The sequence below is a fragment of the Tachyglossus aculeatus genome, chromosome 27, assembly GCF_015852505.1.
Source record: "Tachyglossus aculeatus isolate mTacAcu1 chromosome 27, mTacAcu1.pri, whole genome shotgun sequence".
Lineage (NCBI taxonomy): Eukaryota > Metazoa > Chordata > Mammalia > Monotremata > Tachyglossidae > Tachyglossus > Tachyglossus aculeatus.
In genome coordinates this window covers 2,266,856-2,290,746 of record NC_052092.1, presented here as the reverse complement: position 1 = coordinate 2,290,746, position 23,891 = coordinate 2,266,856, and the positions used below count along the sequence as shown (strand labels likewise).

The 23,891-nt window shown below is 53.3% G+C and overlaps 1 protein-coding gene across 1 annotated transcript in view; it reads left to right on the top strand.

Moving 5' to 3' along the window:
• The window catches only part of CACNA1B (calcium voltage-gated channel subunit alpha1 B), a 203,806-nt gene that overhangs the window by 165,241 nt on the left and 14,674 nt on the right, over nt 1-23,891 (top strand). Inside the window, 11 exon segments of the mRNA XM_038767811.1 lie at nt 2,827-2,832; nt 8,954-9,070; nt 9,893-9,958; nt 10,115-10,206; nt 10,858-11,005; nt 11,759-11,886; nt 14,090-14,186; nt 19,016-19,124; nt 21,348-21,455; nt 22,618-22,730; nt 23,425-23,522. Coding sequence (XP_038623739.1) covers nt 2,827-2,832; nt 8,954-9,070; nt 9,893-9,958; nt 10,115-10,206; nt 10,858-11,005; nt 11,759-11,886; nt 14,090-14,186; nt 19,016-19,124; nt 21,348-21,455; nt 22,618-22,730; nt 23,425-23,522 — 1,082 coding nt within the window.

Genomic DNA, 23,891 nt, shown 5'->3' with positions numbered 1-23,891 from the left:
CACTCACGTGCCATGCAAACATCAATCAATCAAACAATGGTATTTACTGAGCGCTTACTATCGCAGAGCACTGGACCGAGCGCTTGGGAGGGCACGATACATCAGAATTAGCAATCGCGTTCCCTGCCCTTAGTGAGATTACAGGCTAAAAGGGGGAGACAGACATTAAAATGAATAAGCGAGCAACTTCTAATATATAATTAGAAGTTCTAATATATAATTTAAAGATGGATACATGATGGCTGTGGGGTAGAGGGTGGGAATAGCCCTCGAATAGCAATGGGAATAGGAATAGCAAATGTCCAAAGGTCACAGATCCAATTGGGAAAAGGACACAGAAGGGAGAGCCAGCTGGGATAAAAGGGCTTAATAATAATAATAATAATAATAATAATAATAATATTGGTATTTGTTAAGCACTTACTATGTGCCAGGCACTGTTCTAAACACTGGGGTAGATACAAGGTAATCAGGTTGTCCCACATGGGGCTCACAGTCTTCATCCCCATTTTCCAGATGAGGTAACTGAGGCACAGGGAAGTGAAGTGACTTGCCCAAAGTCACACAGCTGACAAGTGACAGAGCCAGTATTAGAACCCACGACCTCTGACTCCCAAGCCCGGGCTCTTTCTACTAAGCCACGCTGCTTCATCAGGGAAGGCTTCTTGGAGGAGATGTTCAGGGGGTCGCGTAACTAGTAACTCACATCCATTTGCACAAACATGCTACCTTGGAGGTGCCCAGGTATATATTAATCACCTCTACATATATACAGGTAGGCACATGGATTCGTAGACCTCCCCCATACCTTGTGTCCAGGTCTTTCTATACGTGTTAGGTCTAGACTGCAAAATTCCCCATCCTTCCTTCTCGGGACTCTATTTTCCGATGAGCAGTGGAGCCCGAACAGAAAAAGACAGAAATCCGTATTGACTTCTCCGGGGGTTCTCTGGCCCTCACCTGTGGTAAACCCTGGATCGTGTTGGACGATCATTCCCAATTCGGAAAGCCCCAGCCAGTTTGTTCATCATTTATCCTGCTCAAGCAGGGATGTATTCCAAAACTCACCCAAAGTACCATGTCAAAAATCCGTCTATCACGGAAACCAGTGCACGGTGGGGAATGCTGCTCAGAAAGAAAAAAGGGCTCTGGGGCTTAGTTGGTCATCTCGTTGACATGTCCTTTGAGAAGCAGTTTTCTTTTTCCCATCTCTGTTTCCCTTCCATGTCCTCTGGGCGCTTGGATCTGTGACCTTTGGACATTTGCTATTCATGGCCCTCCCCAACCCCACTGTACCTACCTCTAAATTATATATTATAAATTATTGATTCATATTAACGTCCGTCTCCCCCTCTAGACTACAAGCTTGTTTCGGGCAGGGAACGTGTCTGCTAATTCTGCTCTGTCGTGTCTACCAAGTGCTTAATGCAGTGCTCTGCACATAGTAAGCGCTCAATAAATACCACTGATTGAGTGATTGAAGTTAGCCGGACAGTCAAATCCCAGCCGGTGGGTCATCGGTGAAGAAGGCCCGGTCCAGGGAGTAAAGGCCAATGGAGTTCTGTTAATTCAGTTCCCAAGTTGGCCACGTGTTTTTTTTAATGGTATCTGTAAGCGCTTACTACGTGCGAGGCACCATTCTAAGCACTGGGGCAGGTACAAGCTAATCAGGTTGGGTACAGTCCATATCCCACATGGTGCTCACAGTCCCCATTTTACAGATAAAGGAACTGAGGCTCAGAGAGGTGAAACGACTCTCCCGGGGTCACAGCAGACAAGTGACAGAGCCAGGATTAGAACCCAGGCCCTTCCGACTCCCAGGGCCGGGTTCTATCCACTAGGCCGTGCTGCTTCTCATTTCGTTGGATTTGCTGCAGTCTCGCCTCGGGGTAGGGCTTTGAGAAGAAGCCAAGGACCGAGACATCTGTAGACGTAGCTTTCATTCTGTTCCTCCTGGGTCATCATCATCATCATCAATCGCATTTATTGAGTGCTTACTATGTGCAGAGCACTGTACTAAGCGCTTGGGAAGTACAAATTGGCAACAAATTGGTCAATCTTATTGATGTCCAACTTCTAGGTTTCTGGCCCACAGGGAAAGGGAATCACTTTCGTTTGAATCTCCTCCCCTAGGCCCAGCTTCCCGCTCAGATCTTAGCCTAACCTAACCTTAGCCCCACTCACTCCATCCAAAGCTCCAAAAATAAAGTCAAGCAACGCCAACTTGAGGCTCCGTGCCTTTCTTTTCCGGTGAGCGTGGTTTCCTCTGAGGATGAAGTCAGTTGCCATCTCCCTCAAGCCAAGATATGGCCTGAGCGTCATTTTCTCTCCTCGATCTTTGAGGCCAAACCCAGCCGGAGGAAGCTGGGGTTAGGAGCTCTCCGAAAGCAGTTCCCTTGAGGAATTACAAGGAAATACCAAGCTGGCATCTTTCTCTCTGCCTGGGGAAAAAAAAAAGAGAAAGAAACTCAATGTTTCCAGATTCAAAATGGTCAAAGGAAATGCCGATAGTATTTTCCAGTTTCAAAACAATCTGTTTTGGTTTGATGCATTAGAAAAAAAAAACCTGAATAATTACCCGAACACATTTTTTTTCCAGTGAAATGTTCAGAGTTTGAGTGTTTTGCTGTCCTGATGACTCATTTTCTCTTTTGTTTTCTGTTTTTGTTCTTGATTTACTTAACCTACCTGCTGAATCACGCCATCCAATCAACATACAATGCGAAAACCCATGTCTCCGTCTGTATGTTGTGCTCCTGCTACTCAAAAATGCCCTAATTTGTAAATAATATTGCCACTATCCATCCATGACAACATCACATATAGGACACGGTTGGTTTCATGAATTTAAACAGTTCTTTAAATTCTCGGCTTTTATTTGATCTCTTTTCTTTCCTTTCTCCTTCGGTTCTTTAACTGAAATTTCCGAATGCACCGGTGACCAGCTCTCAGCGTTTGCCTGTGCCCGCATTCTGCCCATTCACTCGTGCCCTCCTCTGTGTCGCTTCTCCCCCTCGGGCACCGGGCTCCTTGAAGCAAGTCAGAGGCTACCGAGCGCCTGCTCTCCGCCTGGCTCCGCGCTCGAGGGGGTGATGCGGGGAAACCGTCCAGGGCAGTATTTCCGACCCCAGTGTAGCTGCGGAGGCCGGGAAGGGCCGGGGAGGGGAGGGAAATAAGGCGGGGTGAGGGCCAGAGGAGGAGGGGAGGAGAGAGGAGATGAAGGGAGAGGAGGGAAGGAGAAAAGGAGAGAGAAGAGGAAAGGAGAAGAAAGGAGAGGGGAAGGGAGGGGAAGAGGAGAGAAAGAAGGAGAAAGGGAGGGGAAGAGAAGAAGAAAGGAGAGAGGAAGGGAGAGGAAGAGAAAGGGGAGGTGGAGAGGAAGAAAGAGAAAGGGAAGGGAAGAGAAGAAAGGAGAGAGGAAAGGAAAGGAAGAGAAAGAGGGAAAGTGGAGAGGAAGAAAGAAAGGGAGGAGGTGAAAGGAAAGAGGAAGAGAAGAGAGAGAAAGAGGGGAAAAGAAAGGCAAGAGAAAGGGACAAATGAGAGAGAAAGGGAGGGGAAGAGGAGAAATGAGGGGAAGAGAGAAAAGGAGGGAGAGGCAAGTGGAGAGGAGAAGAAAGGCGAGAGGAGAAAGAGAAGGGGGAGGAAATGAAAGATGAAGAAAGGGGAAGAGAGAGGGAATAAGGGGAGAGGAGGAGAGGGGAAGAGAGAAAAGGAGAGGAAAAAGAGGAAGGAAGGCGAAGGGAAGAGGAGAGGAAGAGGGAGAGGAGAGGGAAAGGAGAAGAAGAGGCGAGGAGAAGCTCCACGCTCCCTCAGGGGCCTGGAGCTGGGAAGGGTAAGGAGGTCGGGAGTGTCGGTCAGGTTCAGAGACCCTTCAGCCTCCATTAGACCTCCTTCTCAATCCCCGGCAGGTGGTAAGAGACAGCACTGGCTTCTCTCTCTGTCTCTTTCCTCTGCTTCTGGGTTTTCTGTGGCACGAGCTCTTTGGGGAAGCAGCAACGGTATTTATCGAGCACCCGCTGTACTACACATTGGGACCATAGAACACAGAGACGGGTTTTTGCGATCCCTGCCCGCAAGGGGCTTCCACTCAAATGGAGGCGCCGGGCCATCAGAGGTAGTTCCCTGTGGCTAGTGCCCCCTCACCCCACCACCAGTGTCCGTTGGGGGGCTCAGCCCCTCCCACCCCCCCAAATAATTCTTCCATTCCACCAAGCCCCTCAGCGCTGAGGGCAGACAAGAGTAGACCAGAAGCTCCTTGTGGGCAGGGATTCTCTCTGTTGAATCGTGCTTGCCCAAGTGCTTAGTTCAGTGCTGTGCACACGGGAAGTGCCCAGTACATGCCACTGATTAATAGATACAATCGATTGAGGGTAACATCCTTTGTTGTTCGCTTTAAGCAGTCATCATCATCAATCGTATTTATTGAGCGCTTACTGTGTGCAGAGCACTGTACTAAGCGCAGTCCTTAGGTCACTTCAGGGCCGATTACCAGTAAGTTCGCTCTATCCTCGTAAATGTTCACAAGGGGATTTGTGAAGCACTTACTATGTGACTAGCACTGTGCTAAGCACTGGGGGAAACACGCAAGGCGATCAGTGTGGGTGCGGTCTCTATCCCACATAGGACTGAGAGGGAGGGAGAACAGGTATCAGATCCCCATTTTACAAATGAGGGAACTGGGGCCCAGAGAGGTCGAGAGACTTGCCCAGGGTCACACAGCAGTCAAATAGCAGTGCCGGGACTAGAAACCAGGCCTCCAGAAGCCCAGTTCCCTGCTCTTTCCCCTAGAACACATGGCCTCTCCATCCTGATTCTTCCAGCTGCTCCCTTCTTCAGATGGGTCAGGGCAGGGACCTAATACCATTGAACAGCGGAAGCTCAAAAGGACATTCAAAACTGCTTAACTCATTTCTCAGGGTTAAGTGAACGCTGGGAGGCTCAGGGTTACTATTATTATTATTTTGTGATATTTGTTACTATGTGTCAAGCACTGTTCTGAGGGCTGGGGTAGATATAAGTTTGTCACATTGGTCACAGTTCCTGTCCCACATAGAGCTCACAGTCTAAGAGGATTTAATACCCATTTTGCAGTCAAACTGAGGAACAGAGAAGTGAAGTGACTTAGCCAGGGTCACACAGCAAGCAACTGGCCGAGCCAGGATGAGAACGCAGGTTCTGCGACTCCCAAGTCAGGGCTCTTTCTGCTAGGCCAGGCTGCGTCTGGGAACCCCCCGGGTGCAGTTTGGATTATCTGGGTGAGGGGACGCAGACCCCGGTGCCGCACCCGTGATGCCAGTCTGCTCTTGTGCCACACAAAACCAGAATCACGCCAAGCCGGGGATCGGGTCGGGCTTGGCTGGAGAGGGTGAGGGTGGGCACGGTAGCCCTCAGCTGATCTCGTGGGCAGAGGGATGCGTGAAATCCTGCCACCGGACGTTTCCCGGCTATCCTGCATGCCACCCGGGTCACCGCATGCTCAGTCGGGGCTTCGGGCTTGGCATGAGGCGGCCCCCCCACCCCCACCATCGCTGTGTGTGCCACCGGGCGCTGCCGGTCCGCTCCCTGCTCCCGAGATTCCCCGGAGCTGGGCCTGGCCGCCCCTACTTTGACTGCGATCGCCCTCCGGGAGTTGATCCGGGATCGCCGGGAAGTGGAGCGGGGAGGTCCGGTGCAGAGGAGGAAGGGGGTGGCCGGACTCAAGTCGATGCACTCTCCCCAGGCCTGCCAGCCCGCTCTGCCCTGCTGGCCGCGCCGGACCGGGCCGGGCTCCAAGGAGCGGTCGAGGCGGGCTGCCACTCGATTCCTTCACTCTTGCTTCCTTTCTAGTGGGTTTGGCCAAACTCTGACATGTCCTGCGTTTCTCTGGTCCCTACCTGTGGGACCAGAACTTCCCAGGCTGCTTCTCAACTTCTCAGGAACTTCTCAAGGCTGCTGCCTTGAGAAGCAGCATGGCTCAATGGAAAGAGCACGGACTTGGGGGTCAGAGGTCATGGGTTCAAATCCCAGTTCTGCCAACTGTCAGCTGTGTGACTTTGGGCAAGTCCCTTAACTTCTCTGGGCCTCAGTTACCTCATCTGTAAAATGGGGATTAAAATTGTGAGCCCCCGGTGGGACAACCTGATCACCTTGTAGCCTCCCCAGCGCTTAGAACAGTGCTTTGCACATAGTAAGCGCTTAACAAATACCAACATTATTATTATTATTATTATTAAATCCCGGCTCCACCAATTGTCAGCTGTGTGACTTTGAGCAAGTCACTTAACTTCTCTGGGCCTCAGTTACCTCATCTGTAACATGGGGGTGAAGACTGTGAGCCCCACGTGGGACAATCTGATCACCTTGTATCTTCCCCAGTGCTTAGAACAGTGCTTTGCCCATAGTAAGCTCTTAACAAATGCCATCATCATCATCATCAGTCCATCAATCTATCGGTTGGATTTATTGAGTACCTACTTTGGGTGGAGCAATGGACCGAGCACTTGGGAGAGCATGATAGCATTAGTAGACATGATCCCTGCCCTCGAGGAGCTGACGGTCTACTGTTTGCAGAACACTGAACCGAGTGCGTGGGGTTGGGCGAGTTGTTTTTTCTCTAAGTGAGCGGGGGAGGAAAAACGAGGTGGGCTGGTAAATGCTTGGTTTTATTTGCAAGGCTGCTTAAGAGGCAGAATCCACCCTCCTGCCCCCCAGAAGTCTGTTGGGTAAAAGGTGGAAGAGATTTGAGACGTCCCGGTGAACTGGAAGAGTATCACCTCATTTTGCATCTGGGCAAAGCATTTTAACCAGAGCCTGATTGACCTAAGAGCCTCCAAGTTTTATTTGGTTTTGGGTTTTTTTTAATGGTATAATAATAATAGTGTTAAGCGTTTACTATGTGCAAAGCACTGTTCTAAGCGCTAGGGGGGAATACAAGGCGATCAGGTTGTCCCACGTGGGGCTCACAGTCTTCATCCCCATTTTACAGATGAGGTAACTGAGGCACAGAGAAGTTAAGTGACTTGCCCAAAGTCACACAGCTGATAAGTGGTGGAGCTGGGATTTGAACCCATGACCTCTGACTCCAAAGCCCAGGCTCCTTCCACTGAGCCATGCTGCTTCTGGTCTCTGTTTCAGCATTTACTATTACTGTGTGCCGGATGCTGTTCTAAGCCCTGAGGTAGATCCAAGCTAATGAGGTTGGACGCAGTCCCTGTCCCACATGGGGATCACAGTCTTAGTCCCCTTATTACAGATGAGGGAAGTGAGGCCCAGGGGAAGTGAAGTGACTTGCCCAAGGTCACACAGGAGGAACGTGGCGGAGCCGGGATGAGAACCCAGATCCTTCTGTTGCCCAGGCCCGTGCTCTATCCATTAGGCCACACTGCTTCTAATTGAGTTCCACTGGCCTGCCTCAGCCCCCCATCACATCCATACTGGTCTTTGGCCTCAGACGAAGACTTGCCTGCCCATCCACCCCCTCTAATCTTGGATCCGGACAGCTCTGCCCTTCTTCCCACCCATCCCGACCCGGGTCCCACAGGAGGCGTCTTCGGAGGCTTGGGTCCCTTCCCCTAGACCAGGCGGAGACCCGAGCAAGGGGCCGGGTGGATGGTGGGGAGAAGGCGGGGGGAGAGCCGGATAATGGGAAGGACTCAGAGCGAGGGGAGGGCGATGGGAAGAAGCCAGAGGAAGTTGTGGGGTTGCCACCTCCATCTCCAAAGGGCAGCCCCAGCAGTCCGGCCGTGGGCGAGCGGCCCGGGAGAGTCCAAGCTTGCGCTCGGCCCTTTTGCCCTGCTGCCTGGACGCCACCCCCGTCTTCCCTCCGTCCCCCTTTCGCTGTCTCATCCATCGTGTGCTTCCCTCTTTTCTCTTGATTTGAGGACTGAGTCTGATTCACCATCTCTGCCTAACTCTGAGCTGCCCGCATCTGAAAATCGATCACATTAGGCCCCCAGGCCCCCTCACTCTGAGAAAGCAGTGTGTGTGTGTGTGTCTGTGTGTGTGTGTATGTGTGCGGCCAGGGCTCGGGGTTGGCTGGCCACTACAGGCCCGGGGCAACCCCCGAACCCCACCCCGGAGGGTCCCGAGCCAGCCCACCCCTGGGTGACTGGGGGAAGCCAAAGAGCTCAGGGCATTCGGGTGCGGGGCGGGGGCGTGGAGGAAGGAGGTCAGGCAGAAGAGACAGAGACCCCCGCCCACCGGCTCCCTGCTGACCCCAGGGACAAGGGTTTTGGCCACATTGGCTCAGAGACTCATGTGAGAAGCCGGGGGCTCGGCCTCTCGGCCCCTGGGAGCAGGGAAAGATTTTTGGCCTAGTCTGGGAACGAACTTCTGGATCCCACCCTTCTGCTGGTCCTGGCCCAGCCGGGGGCGAGGGTCTCCATCTCCGGGGGGTCAGTCTCTGGAGGTCCTGCCGTCGAGCCATTCGAATTCCCCACCCTATGCCGGTGGGGCGACATGGACCCTGGCCCCGGCGCCGGCCCTGCCTCACAGTGGGCTCCTCCAGGAGACCCTCCCCACCGCCCCCCACAAGAGCTGGCGGGGGGAAGGGCCAGGCTGCCGCTTCCTTTCCGGCCCCCGAGAGCAGGCCCCGGGGGCGTCCTCCAAAGAGGCAGGGAGGTCCAAGGCGCCCCCGCCCCCCCCCCTCGGAGGCCCGGGCACCCCGCTCTGCCCCGGAAGCTGAAAGAGGGGGCAGGCCGGCGTCTCTCCTCTGTCCCCCGCGAAGAGCTGGCTCTAGTGTGGAGTGGGGGCACTCTCTGATTTGCTGCATGGGAAAGTGATTTGCAATGACCGAGTGTTTCTTTTGGAAGGTTTTCTGGTGGCCGATTGCTGCTTAGACCTTGAAGCGGTAATTTTTGATTTTCTTTTGGTTTTCGGTTGCGTTCTTTTAGAACCCCCTTTCTCTGGGGCGGCGGGGCCGGGAGACTTGGGGGGGCCAGGCTCTCCGGGTCCGAGAAAGCTCTCTCCTCTCCCCCAGAACAACTTCATCAACCTCAGCTTCCTGAGGCTCTTCCGGGCTGCCCGGCTCATCAAACTGCTGAGGCAAGGGTACACCATCCGCATCCTGCTCTGGACTTTCGTCCAGTCCTTCAAGGTGCGTGCCGGGCCGGGGAGAGAGGAGGGACGCCTTCGGACTGGGGCAGCCCCCGTTCACTTGGTCGTATTTATTGAGCGCTTACTGGGTGCAGAGCACTGTACCGAGTGCTTGGGACAATAAATAATAATAATAATGATGGTATTTGTTAAGCGCTTACTATGTGCGAAGCACTGTTCTAAGCGCTGGGGGGGTTACAAGGTGATCAGGTTGTCCCACAGGGGGCTCACATTTTTAATCCCCATTTTACGGATGAGATAACTGAGGCACAGAGAAGTTAAGTGACTTGCCCAAAGTCACACCCGCCTCAGGGTGAGGGTAGAGGGTGCAGGCCCCTGGGCCCCTCGGCCAGCGACGGCCGCCTCGGCTCGGGACCGACGCACGATGGGATACGTGTGGGCGGAGGTTCCCCGAGCCGTGAGGGGGCAGAGAGGGGACCCCCCACCCCGACCGGGGTGGGGGCGTAGATGGACGGGGGTGCGGTCCACGTGCGTCCCACCTTTTTCCGAAACCCATAGGCTGGGCGGTCAGAGTCTGAGAAGAGCACTTCAAGGGGAGAAACCAGGGGCTTGGCCTCTCGGCCCCTGGGAGCAGGGAGAGATTTTCGGCCTAGTCTGGGAACGGACTTCTGGATCCCACTCTCCCGCTGCTCCTGGCCCAGCCGGGGGCGAGGGCCTCGGGGACTGAGTGGAAAGTCGTTCCATCCCCTCACCCTCCACACGGATGAGAGGGCCGCCAGTGGGCTTTTACCTTCGCCATCTTGGGGAGCGCCCAGGCCCCCCACTGACCGGGCCCCCCGCCCCGGGGCGGGTTTCTCCACAGGCTCTGCCCTACGTCTGCCTGCTGATCGCCATGCTGTTCTTCATCTACGCCATCATCGGCATGCAGGTGAGCCGGGGGACGGGGTGGGGGACGTGGCCTGCACGTGCACACAGACACACCCGCGCACGCATGCGCGAGCGGCGGAAAATCCCACCACAGAGAGGGCCCGAGGCCTGGCCCAGCATCCTCATGGCTAACCTGGCATTCCCCCCCACCCTCCAGGTGTTCGGCAACATCGCCCTGGACGACGACACCAGCATCAATCGGCACAACAACTTCCGCACCTTCTTACAAGCCCTGATGCTGCTCTTCAGGTATGGGCGTCCTTGCCCGGGACCCCGACAGCCCCCTAGGTTAAGCATCTCCCTAGGGGTCCCTGGGCCCCGGGGTGCGCGGGAGTGCTCCATCGTGTCCCCACATAACCCAGACACATTCCCAACCAGCGGGTCCGTGTTTTGGGGCGCGTACGCTGCCTCCTGCCTTCTGGGGGGACCAGCGATCTGCACGGACAGGACATCTCCCTCCAGGTGGGGCGGTGCACATCCTGGAAGCAGAGGCTCAAGGGGAGGTGGACCCCCACCCCCACCCCCCCACCCAGACCACCCTGTCCACGAAAGCACAAGGCACAAAGCAGGGAAGGACTCACCGTCCGGGGGGATCCCCGCCATTCAGATTCCCCAAGGCGGTTGTCCCTTCCTGTAGAGGGTTCTGGGACCCCAAGGGTTGGGCTGCTGGCACGAAGCCGGCTGGTCCTAGCCTTTTAGATCCCATGGGGGTTCGGGCGGTACCCTGAGGGACAGGACTGGGATTAAGCTCCGGGTGTGAGCTGCTGAGGTCCAAACAGTGGGCACCCCTCAGGACCTGGGCCGCCCCCTCCCCAGCTCTAAGTAAGTGCTCAGCAGATACCATTAATTAATTGGGATCAGGCCTATCTTTCCCTGCCTCTCCATCTTCCCCACGTGCAGGAGCGCCACGGGAGAAGCCTGGCACGAAATCATGCTGTCGTGTCTGAGCAACCGCGAGTGCGACCCCGCCTCCCACCTGAAGAACGAATGTGGGAGCGACTTTGCGTACTTTTACTTTGTCTCCTTCATCTTCCTCTGTTCCTTTTTGGTAAGTCCAAGCCTCCCAACCTCCTCCTCCACCCCAATCCCCACAGATTCTACAAAACGCACCATCGGTGCATTACAAAAATACCTTGCAAAATGATGATTCATTCATTCATTCAATCACATTTATTGAGCACTTACTTTGTGCAGAGCACTGTACTAAGCGCTTGGGAAGTCCAAGTTAGCAACATATAGAGACGGTCCCTACCCAACAGCGGGCTCACAGTCTAGAAGGGGGAGACAGACAACGAAACAAAACATATTAACAAAATAAAATAAATAGAATAAATATGTACAAGTAAAATAAATAGAGTAATAAATATGTACAAACATATATACATATATGCATCAAGGGTATTTATTGAGCGCTTACCATGTGCAGAGCACAATACTAAGCACTTGGGAGAGTTCAATACAACACAGTTGGTAGATAATAATAATAATAATAATGATGGCATTTATTAAGCACTTACAATGTGCAAAGCACTGTTCTTAGCACTGGGGAGGTTACAGGGTCATCAGGTTGTCCCACGTGGGGCTCACAGTCTTAACTCCCATTTTACAGATGAGGGAACTGAGGCACAGTTATCATTATTATCAGAGCGAGCACTTAACTAATACAGTAATAATAATAATAATGGTAACGGGTCTCCCAACTCTGTTGTACTGTCCTCTCTCAAGCGCTTAGCCCAGTGCTGCGCGCACAGTAAGCGCTCAGTATATGCCACTGACTGACTGATGGATTGGCTCCGTGCAGATGCTGAACCTCTTCGTGGCGGTGATCATGGACAACTTCGAGTACCTGACCCGAGACTCATCCATCCTGGGCCCTCACCACCTGGACGAGTTCATCCGTGTTTGGGCCGAGTACGACCCGGCCGCCTGGTACGTCATCGTCACCGGCGCCGTCGGCGAGACCGGGCGAGCGCCGACCGCGTGCAGAGCACTGGACGGGGCGCTTGGGGGACAGTACACTGTAACGGAGCCGGCAAGCACGTTACCTGCCCGCAAGGAGCTCGCAGTCTAGAAGAGGAGCTTATAGTCCGCCTAATGTCTCTGTCGATAGCGTCATCACCATTAATGACATTTTGGGAGCGGGTCCCGGAACCAGCTCAGCTTTGGGCACCCCATTCTGGTCAGTCCCCTGTCCTAGTTGGAGCTCCAGGGGCAGCCGATCAGACAGAAGGGAGGGAAAGATGGGCAGAACCCTCTCCATCCATCCGGGGTACCAGCAACTTAAATAGAGGCTGAGCTGAAGTAGCTGCCCAGCACCAGAGAGAGAGTGGGACTGAATTAGGTGCCATTCTGTGTGGGTGGCAGTCCCTAAGCCACCCCCCACCCCCTAACCGGGACACCAGTGTTCCCTCTGCCACCCCAGGGGGACTGGAGAAAAATCACCCTGCCCAGATCTCCATCCCAGGAGAGCACATGGCACGGCACAGTGAAAGCTTCTTTCTCAGACCCCCGGGCCCGTGCCCGGAGCAGACTCCACACCAGGACCTCCCATGCCAACACCTAGCTCTCCCTCACCTCCGTGCCCGTCTGGTCAACGCCCAGATTCCAGCAGAGAGAATCGTCCAGGGTTTTTGAGCCCTGGAGGGCCCTCACCAGTCTAAGAAGGTGTTGGCTTGGGAAGAGCTGGGGGGAGTCTGGATTAATTTAGCCTGGGCCTCTCTCTCTGCCCCTCCAGTGTGGTTCGACTTCCTTTCCCGCTCAGCTGAGCAGGGAGCAAAGGACCCCCACTACCTCATCCCTGAATCTTCCCGCCGGGTACGGGGGAGTGGAAGTCCCCCGCCCTTTGTCCCCCGGTGCCGTGGTCACCGAGGTCCTTGGGAAGGAAAAGTCAGTTCGAGGCCTGAGAGAGACACCTGACCTTTGTCCTGGGGCCAGAAGCAGAGAGACGTCGTGGGGGAGACGGAGCTTATCCAGAACGGTCAGGGAGGGTGAGAGAACTTCCGCCAGGGAACCACCACCCTGCCCCGGCCGGTTGCCCATGCTGGCCTCGCCCACGGTTCATCCATTCGTTCGTTCGTTCGTATTTATTGAGCGCTTTCTGTGTGTAAAGCACCGTACTAAGCGCTTGGGAGAGGACAGTAGAACAACGATCTGCGGTCCGGCCCCTGCTAATCCGGGCCCTTTCTCACCCCCCTCCTAAAAAGAGGATTTTTCCCTCCTTGGGGGCTTTTTCTTTTGACCTTTGGGCTTCAACATCAATTGGAAGCAAGCGAAGGAAATCAAAGTCATTCAGGTGGGCTACCTCCGGAGCGTCCTCCACCCTGACAAATGTCGGTCCCCGGCCTGGGGAATTCAACCAGTCGCTCCTTATCCTGGTATTTCTGAGAAATCAAGAAAAGTAGGGAACTACACTGAAAAAGCCAACCCTATCCGCCACCCCCCCCACCACTGTCCCTCATCCATATCTATCGATTGAGACATTAATCATCTCATCCTGTCACCTCAGGGAAGAAAGAGTCAAAAATGACTCGGCCTCGGGATTTCTCTGCCGATGTAAATAATAACGATGGTGTTTGTTAAGCACTTACTATGTGCCAAGCACTGTTCTAAGCGCTGGGATAGATACAAGGTGATCAGGTTGTCCCACTTGGGGCTCATGGTCTTAATCCCCATTTTACAGATGAGGTAACTGAGGCCCAGAGAAGTTAAGTGACTTGCCCAAGTCCCCAAGCGGCGGAGCCGGGATTAGAACCCACGACCTCTGACTCCCAAGCCCGGGCTCTTTCCACTAAGCCACACTGCTTCTCTAGAGTGTATTAGAGGGTACGTTCTGGGAGACCTGCCCCACCAACGCCGAGAACAAAGGACGGGTGACAGGAGGGGGTGAAGATGGTCATTGAGGGGGGAGAAGCACAGTGAAAATGAAAGCAGAGAAATCCTTCATTTTACCTTCCTTTTCCTCTTTTTTTTAAATTCTTAATGAAAAATCTGATTAACTGGATATCTGTTTTCTCGTCTGACCCCCTTCCCCTCTCTCCTCTCCCCCCCTCCGCCCCCACAACTGCCCTGATGTTTCCCTCCTTCGTTTTGATTTCCCGTATCCTGCTTTGGCCTCTCTCCAATCGGTTGCCAGCGGGCGAATCAGTTACAATGACATGTTTGAGATGCTGAAGCACATGTCCCCTCCGCTAGGTTTGGGGAAGAAATGCCCAGCTCGTGTGGCTTATAAGGTAGAGATCGCCGCCCCCAACCTACCCCTCCGCCCGCCCCACTCGCCTCCAGACAGCTTCCTGTGCTCTGCTTTTCGGGGAACCGAGGCCATTCTGGGGTGGGGGTGGGAGGACACCCCTTCCTCTGCCACTCCCATCACCTCGCTTTCTCCCTCTCCACAGTCTCAAGGGACCTTCTCTTTGCCAGTCTGTTCGCCTCTCTGCCTATCTCCTTAGCTCCCTCGCTGTTACTTTCTATGTCTCTTTGCTTCCATTCCAGGCTCCATGGAAGCAGTTTCCCTCCCTCCCAGCCCTCCCCCAGCCTCATGCCCTCTCCTGGTCTTCCCGACCTGGAGATTTGGGCCCAAACGTAAATAATAATCACTGTGCCATTTGTTAAGCGCTTCTGTGTGCCAAGCACTGTACGAAGCGCCGAGGTGGATACAAGCAAATCGGGTTGGACACAGTCCCTGTCCCCCTCAGGGCTCGCCGTCTTAATCCCCATTTTACAGTTGAGGTAACTGAGGTACAGAGAAGTGAAGGGACTTGCTGAAGGCCACACAGCAGACAAGTAGGGGAGCTGGGATTAGAACTCACGATTTTCTGATTCCCAGGCCCGTGCTCTGTCCACTACGCATGCTGCCAAGGCTGGGTGGGGCCTTGAAGGTGGAGAGCTGGGGGGAGAGCCATCCCAATCCACCCCAAACCCATCCTCCTCCTCTTCCCTACTGGTGAGATTCAGGAAACAGTGCAGGTCCAGGCAGTGCCCTCTGAGACTGCCCTGGGGACCACTGTGCATAACCCAGAATTATTTTTGTGGGATTTGTTAAGTGCTTACTATGTGCCAGGCACTGTACTAAGCACTGGCACAGACACAAGCGAATCAGGTTGGTCACAGTCCCTGTCCCACCTGGGGCTCCCAGTCTTCAGCGGAAAGAGTGCGGGCTTGGGAGTCAGAGGCTATGGGTTCGAATCCCACCTCCCCCACATGTCTGCTGTGTGACCTTGGGCAAGTCACTTCACTTCTCTGTGCCTCAGTTCCCTCATCTGTAAAATGGGGATTAAGACGGTAAACCCCACATGGGACAACCTCATCTCCTTGTATTCCCCCCAGCGCTTAGAACAGTGCTTTGCACATAGTAAGCGCTTAATAAATACCAATATTATTATTATTATTATTATTATTTTACAAATGAGGGACTTGAGGTCCAGAGAAGTGAAATGATTTGCCCGAGGCCACTCAGCAGGTCAGTGGCAGAGCCAGAATTCTTAGATGAGCCAATGATTCAGATCCCTTGGCCCCCCACCCCGGGCAATGGGGCCACAGGATCGGCTAACCATGGTCAGAGGGTCTTGGGGCCGGGAGTAGCCAGGGACAGACTTTCTAGAACCTTCCAGGGAGTCCCACGCTCAATCAATCAATACTACTTATTGAGCGCTTATGATGTACAGAGCACTGGACTGAACACTTGGGAGAGTGCAGTACAACTGAGTTCGTAGACACATTTCCTGACCACAAGGAGCTGACAGCCTGGAGCGGGAGAGAGGCGCTCAAATGAAAGATGGATATAGACAAAAGTGTTATGGAGCAGAGGGTAGGGTCAGTATCAAATGCTTATAGGGGACAGATCCTGATAATAAAATCAATAAGTACATTAAACTGCGTATCAATTGGGAAGGAGCAGACCTAGTGGAGAAGAGCACTGGCCTGGGAATCGGAAGGGCCTGGGTTCTAATCCCGGCTCTGCTGCTTGTCTATTGTGTGACCTTGGGCAAGTCACCTCACTTCTCTGGACCTCTGTTCTCCCCCCTACTTAGACTGTGAGCCCCACATAGGACAGGGACTGTGTCCAAACTAATTACTTTGTACCTTACCAGTCCTTAGAACAATGTTTGACACGTAGAAAGTGCTCAACAAATGGCATTTTAAAAAATCCAATGCATAGGTGACAGAGGGGAGAGTAAGAAGTAAGAATAATAATAATAATAATAATGATGGCATTTATTAAGCGCTTACTATGTGCAAAGCACTGTTCTAAGCGCTGGGGAGGTTACAAGGTGATCAGGTTGTCCCAGGTGGGGCTCACAGTCTTATACATTCATTCATTCGATCGTATTTATTGAGCGCTTACTGTGTGCAGAGCACTGTACTAAGCACTTGGGAAGTACAAGTTGGCAACATATAGAGACGGTCCCTACCCAACAGTGGGCTCACAGTCTTAACCCCCATTTTACAGATGAGGTAACTGAGGCCGAGAGAAGTTAATTGACTTGCCCAAAGTCACACAGCTGACAATTGGCAGAGCCAGGATTTGAACCCATGACCTCTGACTCCAAAGCCCGGGCTCTTTCCACTGAGCCACGCTGCTTCTCCATATGGCTGAACCCCAGGAAGGAGGTTTGGGGGCATGGGTCTGTATGGTCAGACCCTCTTTAGGAGGGATCATTCCTCTGTCCAGGAAAATATGCCCTTCTCCCTTCCTCCCCTCCCTGGTAATTACTCTAGGCCTCAGTCCTAACAGAAGAGAAGCCACCATTTCAAGTCTTCCTTCCTGGACGCTTTGAAAATTGAGTTCAGTCCAATGCTTGAGAGGAGGAAACGGACTCACTTTCAGACAGAGGCTGGAGCCAGTAGTGGTCGTAGTAATAGTAGTAGTAGTAGCAGCATTTACTGAACATCCATTGGGTGCAGTGAAAGTGAGTGCTTGCTCTGGGCAGAGCACTGTACAAAGCGTTTAGGAGAGTACGATAGAGTTAGATATGTGAGCCCACTGATGGGTAGGGACCGTCTCTATATGTTGCCAACTTGTACTTCCCAAGTGCTTAGTACAGTGCTCTGCACATAGTAAACACTCAATAAATACGATTGAATGAATGAATATGTTTCCTGCTCTCGGCGTGGTCTAATGATGGTATTTGTTAAGCGCTTACTATGTGTCAAGCACTATTCTAAGCACTGGAGCAAGAGCACGGGCCTGGGAATCAGAAGAACCTGAGTTCTAATCCCAGCCCTGCCACTTATCTGCTGTGTGACCTTGGGGAAGTCGTTTCACTTTTCTGGTCCTCGGCTATCTCATCTGCCCAAAGGGGATTAAGACTGTGAGCCCCATGTGGGACAGGACTGTGTCCAAACTGATTAGCTGGTATCTACCGCAGCAGCGCCTGGCACGTAGGAAGCGCTGAAGAAATACTGAGGGTTCCACCCTCTCACAGTAGATCCAAGAAGTGCAAAAGCTCTGGCCCTTTTGATTCTTTTTTTTTCCAATTTCACCCTGGCCTATGTTTCCTCGTGTGCGTCTCTTTGTGTTTCAGTCCCTGTGACTCTGTGCTCTGCCCCGAGGGTGTGTGCCATCCCCGTTTTTCATTCTCTCCAGCCTCCAGGGGCTGGTCCTCTTTGGTCCTCCCGTATGCCATCCCTCAAACCCTCTCCTGGGTCAGCAAAATAGCCGGTCCTCATACAGCTAGACTGCCAGTAGCCCAAGCTTGCCCAGAAATGCCTGTGGGCACGACAGCCGGGATCTGGCCCCGAGGCAAGAGAGCTCCATCCTATCAGACGCCAGAGAATCCAGGAGAAGATGTCACCTGCCTCCCAGTCTAGAAAGGGACGTTCCCTCGAGATTCCTGGGCAGGGGCAGGGAAGAGCCGGAGGAGAGGAAGGAAGAAGTTTTCCCAAACCTTCCTTTCAGTAGCCTTGCAAATAAATGACACTTTACCAGTTCACTGCCATTTCTCACCCATCCAATAATAATAATAACTGTGGCATTTGCTAAGCACTTACTATGTGCCAGACACAGTTCTAAGCACTGGAGTAGGTACAAGATAATCAGATTGGATACAGTCCCTGCCCCACACGGGGCTCATAATCTTAATCCCCATTTTAAAATTGAGGGAACGGAGGCCCAGAGAAGTGAAGTGATTTGCCCAAGCTTCCACAGCATACAGCGGTGGAGCCGGGATTAGAACTCAGGTCTTCTGACTCCCAGACCTGAGCTCTTTCCAATAGGCCACACTGCTTCCGGTGCCCATCTGGGAGGATTTAACATCGTGTCTGACCCCGGCGGGGGTGGAGAGGGGCGGAGGGGTGAGTCTCTGGGTTTTCTTCCCGTTCGAGACCAGATAGACTGGCTCCTTCTCCTAGGCTTCCCTTCTCCTCCAGAAGTCAGGTCAGGATTTTGCCCTGGGAGCAGGGATCGTAGGGCCTGGGTGCTCAGGGCTTTCCCAGAGAGAAATAGGCTCTCCCTTCTCCAATCCAGGCACGTCCTGTCCTCCCGGGAGCCTGGCACTGAGAAGCAGGGCTGGCGTCTGGAAGAGCAATCCCCGGGGCCAACAAAGCCGAAAGGCAGCTGACATCTTCCCCAGATTGGCCCAGATGCCCAAAAAATGGAGCCCTCTTGGCTGGAGTTCTAGCTCATCGCCCTCCCCTTTCATGCTTTTCCTCATCATCCCTCCCACCACCCCTCCTTTTTCCTTGGAATTTTGCTCCCTCCTCCAGGAAGCGAGAGCTGAATCACAGTCCGTTACCTATGCCGGCCTCGTGTGCCTTGAGGGTTGGGGTGGGGTGGGGGGCACCAGATCACTGGGGGACCCTGATCTGGTGAGCCCCACTTCACCCCATTAGGGCAGACCAAATCTGGGGAGCCTCGTTGGTATTCCGGGTGGTTCTGGGTCGTGTCATCAATCGATCGACCCTGAGAGAGTAGCAGCCCTCCCCGGGCAGAGCACAGAACCGCGGAGGTTCCTCGTGGCACCTGATGCCGGTCCCGTGGGTCATTGGCCGAAGTCAGGGGGAGGGTCTCGGGGCGGCGGAGGGGACGCTGATCCCGCCAGCCTTCGGGGGGGTCTCTCCGCAGCGCCTCGTGAGGATGAATATGCCCATCTCTAATGAGGACATGACGGTCCACTTCACCTCCACGCTCATGGCCCTCATCAGGACGGCTCTGGAGATCAAGTTGGCTCCAGGTAAGTGAGCAGTGCCCCGGGGGCCGGTGTGGGAGCTTGGAGGGCGGAGGGGGTGGGAGAGGGGGGACTCCGATGCCCTGCCCCATGCCCTGCCCCTCTAGACTGTGAGCTCACTCTGGGCAGGGAATGTGTCTGTTTGTTGTTCATTCATTCATTCATTCAATCGTATTTATTGAGCGCTTACTGTGTGCAGAGCACTGTACTAAGAGCTTGGGAAGTACAAGTCAGCAACATATAGAGACGGTCCCTACCCAGCAGCGGGCTCACAGTCTAGAATTGGGAGACAGACAACGAAACAAAATATATTAACAAAATAAAATAAATAGAATAGTAAATATGTACAAGTAAAATAGAGTAATAAATCTATTGTCCTCTCCAAAGCACTTAGTACAGTGCTTTGCACACAGTAAGCACCCAATAAATACAATTGGACGAATGGCGACAAGGAACACAAACTCCAGGGAGGGTGGGGATGAGCTCTTTCTAGACTGTGAGCCCGCTGTTGGGTAGGGACTGTCTCTATGTGTTGCCGACTTGTACTTCCCAAGCGCTTAGTACAGTGCTCTGCACATAGTAAGTGCTCAATAAATATGATTGATTGATTGATTGGTCATTATTATTAATATCAATATTTTTATGGTGTTCATTAAGCACTTACTATATAAACTCGTTGTTGGCAGGGAATACATCTATTTATTGTTCTATTGTCCCCCCACCGCCCCCAAGCACTTAGCACAGTGGTCTGCACACAGTAAGTGCTCAATAAATACGATTGAGTAAATGAGTGAATAATAATAATAGTTGTGGTATTTGTTAAGCGTTTACTATATGCCGGTCACTGTACTAAGTGCTGGCGTTGATACAAGACTGTCAGGTTGGACGCAGTCCCTGTCCCTTCGGGGGCTCACAGTCGTATTCCCCATTTGACAGATGAGGAAGCTGAGGCCCAGAGATGTTAAGTGATTTGCCCAGGGTCACACGGCAGACAAGAGGCAGAGACGGGATTAGTAAGAATAATAATGGCATTTTTTAGGCACTTACCATATGCCAAGCTCCGTTGTAAGCACTGGGGTAGATACGAGGTGATCAGGTTGTCCCACGTGGGGCTCACAGTCTTCATCCCCATTTTACCGATGCGGGAACTGAGGCCCAGAGAAGTTAGGTGACTTGCCCAAGGTCACACAGCAGATAAGTGGCGGAGTCAGGATTAGAACCCACTTCCTTCTGACTGCCAGGCCTGGGCTCTAACCACTAGGCCACTTTACCATTCTTGCATCCGTTAAGCGCTTACCATGTGTCAAGCACGGTTCTAAGGCAGGGGTCCATACAAGATCCTCTGGTGAGGTGCAGTCCCTGTCCCACTGAAGGCTCCCCTTGCAAGTCGGAGGGAGACCAGGTATTGAAGCCCCATTTTACAGTTGAGGAAACTGAGGCACAGAGCAGTGACGTGACTTGCCCAAGGTCACACGAGCAACCAAGTGGCAGAACCAGGATCAGAACCCAGGTCGTCTGAGTCCCAGGTCTGAGATCTTTCCACCAGACTGCGGGCACCCTCCGGTGACACCTCTAGAATCCCTTTGCCCGCTGCGGCCTACTCATTCCCTCTGGACCCCGGGTGAAGCATCCCCCGGCCCTTCGCTTTCTGACTCCCTCTCTCCCTCCCTCCTTGTCTCTCCGTCTCTTTCTCTCTCTCCATTTCTGCCCCCCTCTCTCTGTCTCTCTGACTCCCTCTGTCTCTTTCTGTTTCTGCCCCCTCTATCTCTCTGACTGCCTTTCTCTTTCTCTCTCTCCCCCTCTCCCTCTTTCTCCCCTACTCTCTATCCCTGTTTCTGTCTCTCTGACTCTCTCACATTCCGTGTCTCCCTCTGTCCTCTACTCTTTTTCTGTTTCTCTCTTTTCCCCTTCTCTACTCTCTCTCCATCTCTTTCTCTGACTCTCTCCTGTGCTCTCTCTGTCTTCCTCTCCTCTATTCTCTCTCTGCCTCTGTCTGTCTGTCTCTCCCTGCTTCCCTCCCTCTGTTTCTGTCTGTCTTGCCCCCTTCTCTACTCTCTCCATCTCTTTCTCTGTCTCTCTCCGACACTCTCTCTGTCTCCGTACATCTGCCTCTCTCTGCTTCTCTCCTTCTGTTTCTGTCTCCCTCACCCTCTCTCTCTGTCTCTGCCTCCATCTCCCACTCTCTCCATCTCTGTCTGTCCGTCTGTCCCTCTCATTTCCCCCTCCCAGCTGGGATGAAGCAACATCAGTGTGACGCAGAGCTGAAAAAAGAGATTACGTGCGTGTGGGCCAACCTGCCCCAGAAGACCTTGGACTTGCTGGTGCCACCACACAAGCGTAAGTCTGGCCCTGGGGACCCCGGCCCATCCCCGGCCCATCCCCGGCCCCCCTCCCCACCCCCCGGCGTCAGGGCCGGTCCAGGCCTCTGCAGTGGGCTCGTCCACTGGGAGCCGGCCTTCCCCGGGGTCACGACCTGGGCAGCCACCCCTCTCCCGGCCCGCCCTGCCCCTGACCATCCTGTCAGATGGTAAGCGCTCAATAAATACGATTGAATCGAATTGAGATAGTGCACGCTGACAGACAGGCTTTTGCTGGCCCTGGGCTGGGGAATTAGCACGGCAGACCCAGGGGATGGAGGAAGGTAGCTGACTCTGTGTTCGATGTTTCTTGTTCCTTCCCTTCTCCTTCTCTTGCTTTCTCTGTCGCTCTTTTTATCTTGTTCTCTGCATCTCACTGTCTCTCCTCTCTTTTTGTTTTCCTTCTCCCCTTTCCCTTTCTCTTCCTCTCTTTTTCTTCCATTTTCTCTCACTCCCCTCTCTCTTTCTCACTCTCTTCCCTGCTCTCTTTCCTTCTCTCTTCTTCTTCTCTCTCTCTGTCTTGTTCCCTCTCCTTTCTCTTGGCTTTCCTTCTCCATCTTCCCCTTCTCTCTTTCTCTTCCTCTCTTTTTCTTCCTTTCTCTCTCACTCTCTTCCTCTATTTCTCACTCTTTCCCCCATTATTTCCCCCTCCCCTCTCTCTCTCTCTCTCTCTCTCTCTCTCTCTCTCTCTCTTCTATCTCACCCTCTCCTCTCTCTCTCTCTTTCTATCTCACCCTCTCCTCTCTTTCGGCTTTCCTTCTCCCTCTCCCGCTTCTCTTTTTCTCTTCTTTTCTTCCATTCTCACTCTCTTCCCCTCTCCCTTTCTCACTCTCTTCCCCTTTCTCTTCCCTTTCTCTCTCCCTCCCTCCCCCTCTTTCCTCTCTTTTTGCTCTCCTCCTCCTTTTCTTCCCTCCTTCTCCCTAAATGTCCCTCCACTGTGCCCCTTCTGATTCCAATTGGCTTCTTGCTCCAATGGAGTCATCTCTCTTTTCCACTTTCTTTCTATTTTTAACACGTTTTTTTCTTTGACCTCTTTACCATCCACAACCCTGCCCGGTGGGCTTGCTTTCTTTCTTTTTCTTTCCCCTTGCTCTTGCTGCCCCTTCCTCCCACTCCCTTCTCCTGGAACTTCCGTCTCCCAGCGGATGAGATGACGGTGGGGAAAGTGTATGCAGCCTTGATGATATTTGACTTCTACAAGCAGAACAAGAATGTACGAGAGCCAGGCCAGCAACAAGCTGGAGTCCTCTTACAGGTACCTCTCCTAAGAATAATAACAATTCTTGCATTTGTTAAGGTCCTACTATGTGCCCGGCACTGTTCTGAGCATTGGGATGGATTCCAGCAAATCGGGTTGGACACAGTCAAAAAGTTATTATTATAATTATCATTGTTATTGTTGTTTTTGAGAGAAGCAGCCTGGCCTAATGGAAAGAGCACGAGCCTGGGAGTCAAAGGACCTGGGGTCTAATCCCGGCTCTGCCACTTGCCTGCTGGGTGACCTTGCGCAAGTCACTTCACTTTTCTGGGCCTCAGTTCCCTCATCTGGAAAATGGGAAGAAAATACCCATTCTTTCTCCCCCTTAGACAGGGACCCATGTGGGACAGGGACTGCGTCTGATCTGATTATCCTGGATCAATAAAGCCTATCTATTTAGTAGTTACTATGTTCAGAGCACTGTACTAAGTGCTTGGGACCCACCGAGCATGGATCGAGGCCCCCCCTCCCTTCCCAGCGAGGATCTCTGGAACTGCCATTTGTCCCCCACACCCAGGAGAGGGCCCCCACCCTCACCCCGAGGGCAGCAGGAATCTGGGGGAGGTCGGTAGGGGCCAGCTCCTCCTCTGAAAGGCAGCCCCCGCCCCCCAGGTTTTCTGGGACTCCCCCCCACCCGCCTTCCGCACCCCAGGGCCCTCTCTCCTCCTTTCTCTCCGTCTCTCGGCCGCAGATGTGTTCCGGATCCCAGAATCACCCCCTGAAGGTCCGAGTGTCTCGAGTGCTCCAGAAGCAGAAGAGCCTGGCCTCGCTCAACAATGGAGGGGCACTGTGAGTTGTGGGGGGCGGGAGACCGGAGGGAGCCCAGCTGGGAAACCGGGGAGGGGGAGAATCCGGGAACCGCCGGAAGCCGTTCCCAGGTCCCTGCCCACGAGACTTCCCGGGGAGGGAACGCCAAGCAGCTCGAGCCCTTTGACTCCCATCTGCCTGGGATGAGTTAGCCGGCGGCAAGCTTGGAGGCAGAGGAATGGACAAGTTGACCTTTCTTGACCGCTCTCCCACACTCCAATCTCAAAATCCCCTCAGACACCCACCGCCCCCCAGCCCCAACGACACAACTGGTCAGAGACTTCCTCCATCCCAGCTGGTCAGAGACCTCTCCCATCATGGTTAGTTGAAGACACTCCCCTCCCGCAACCA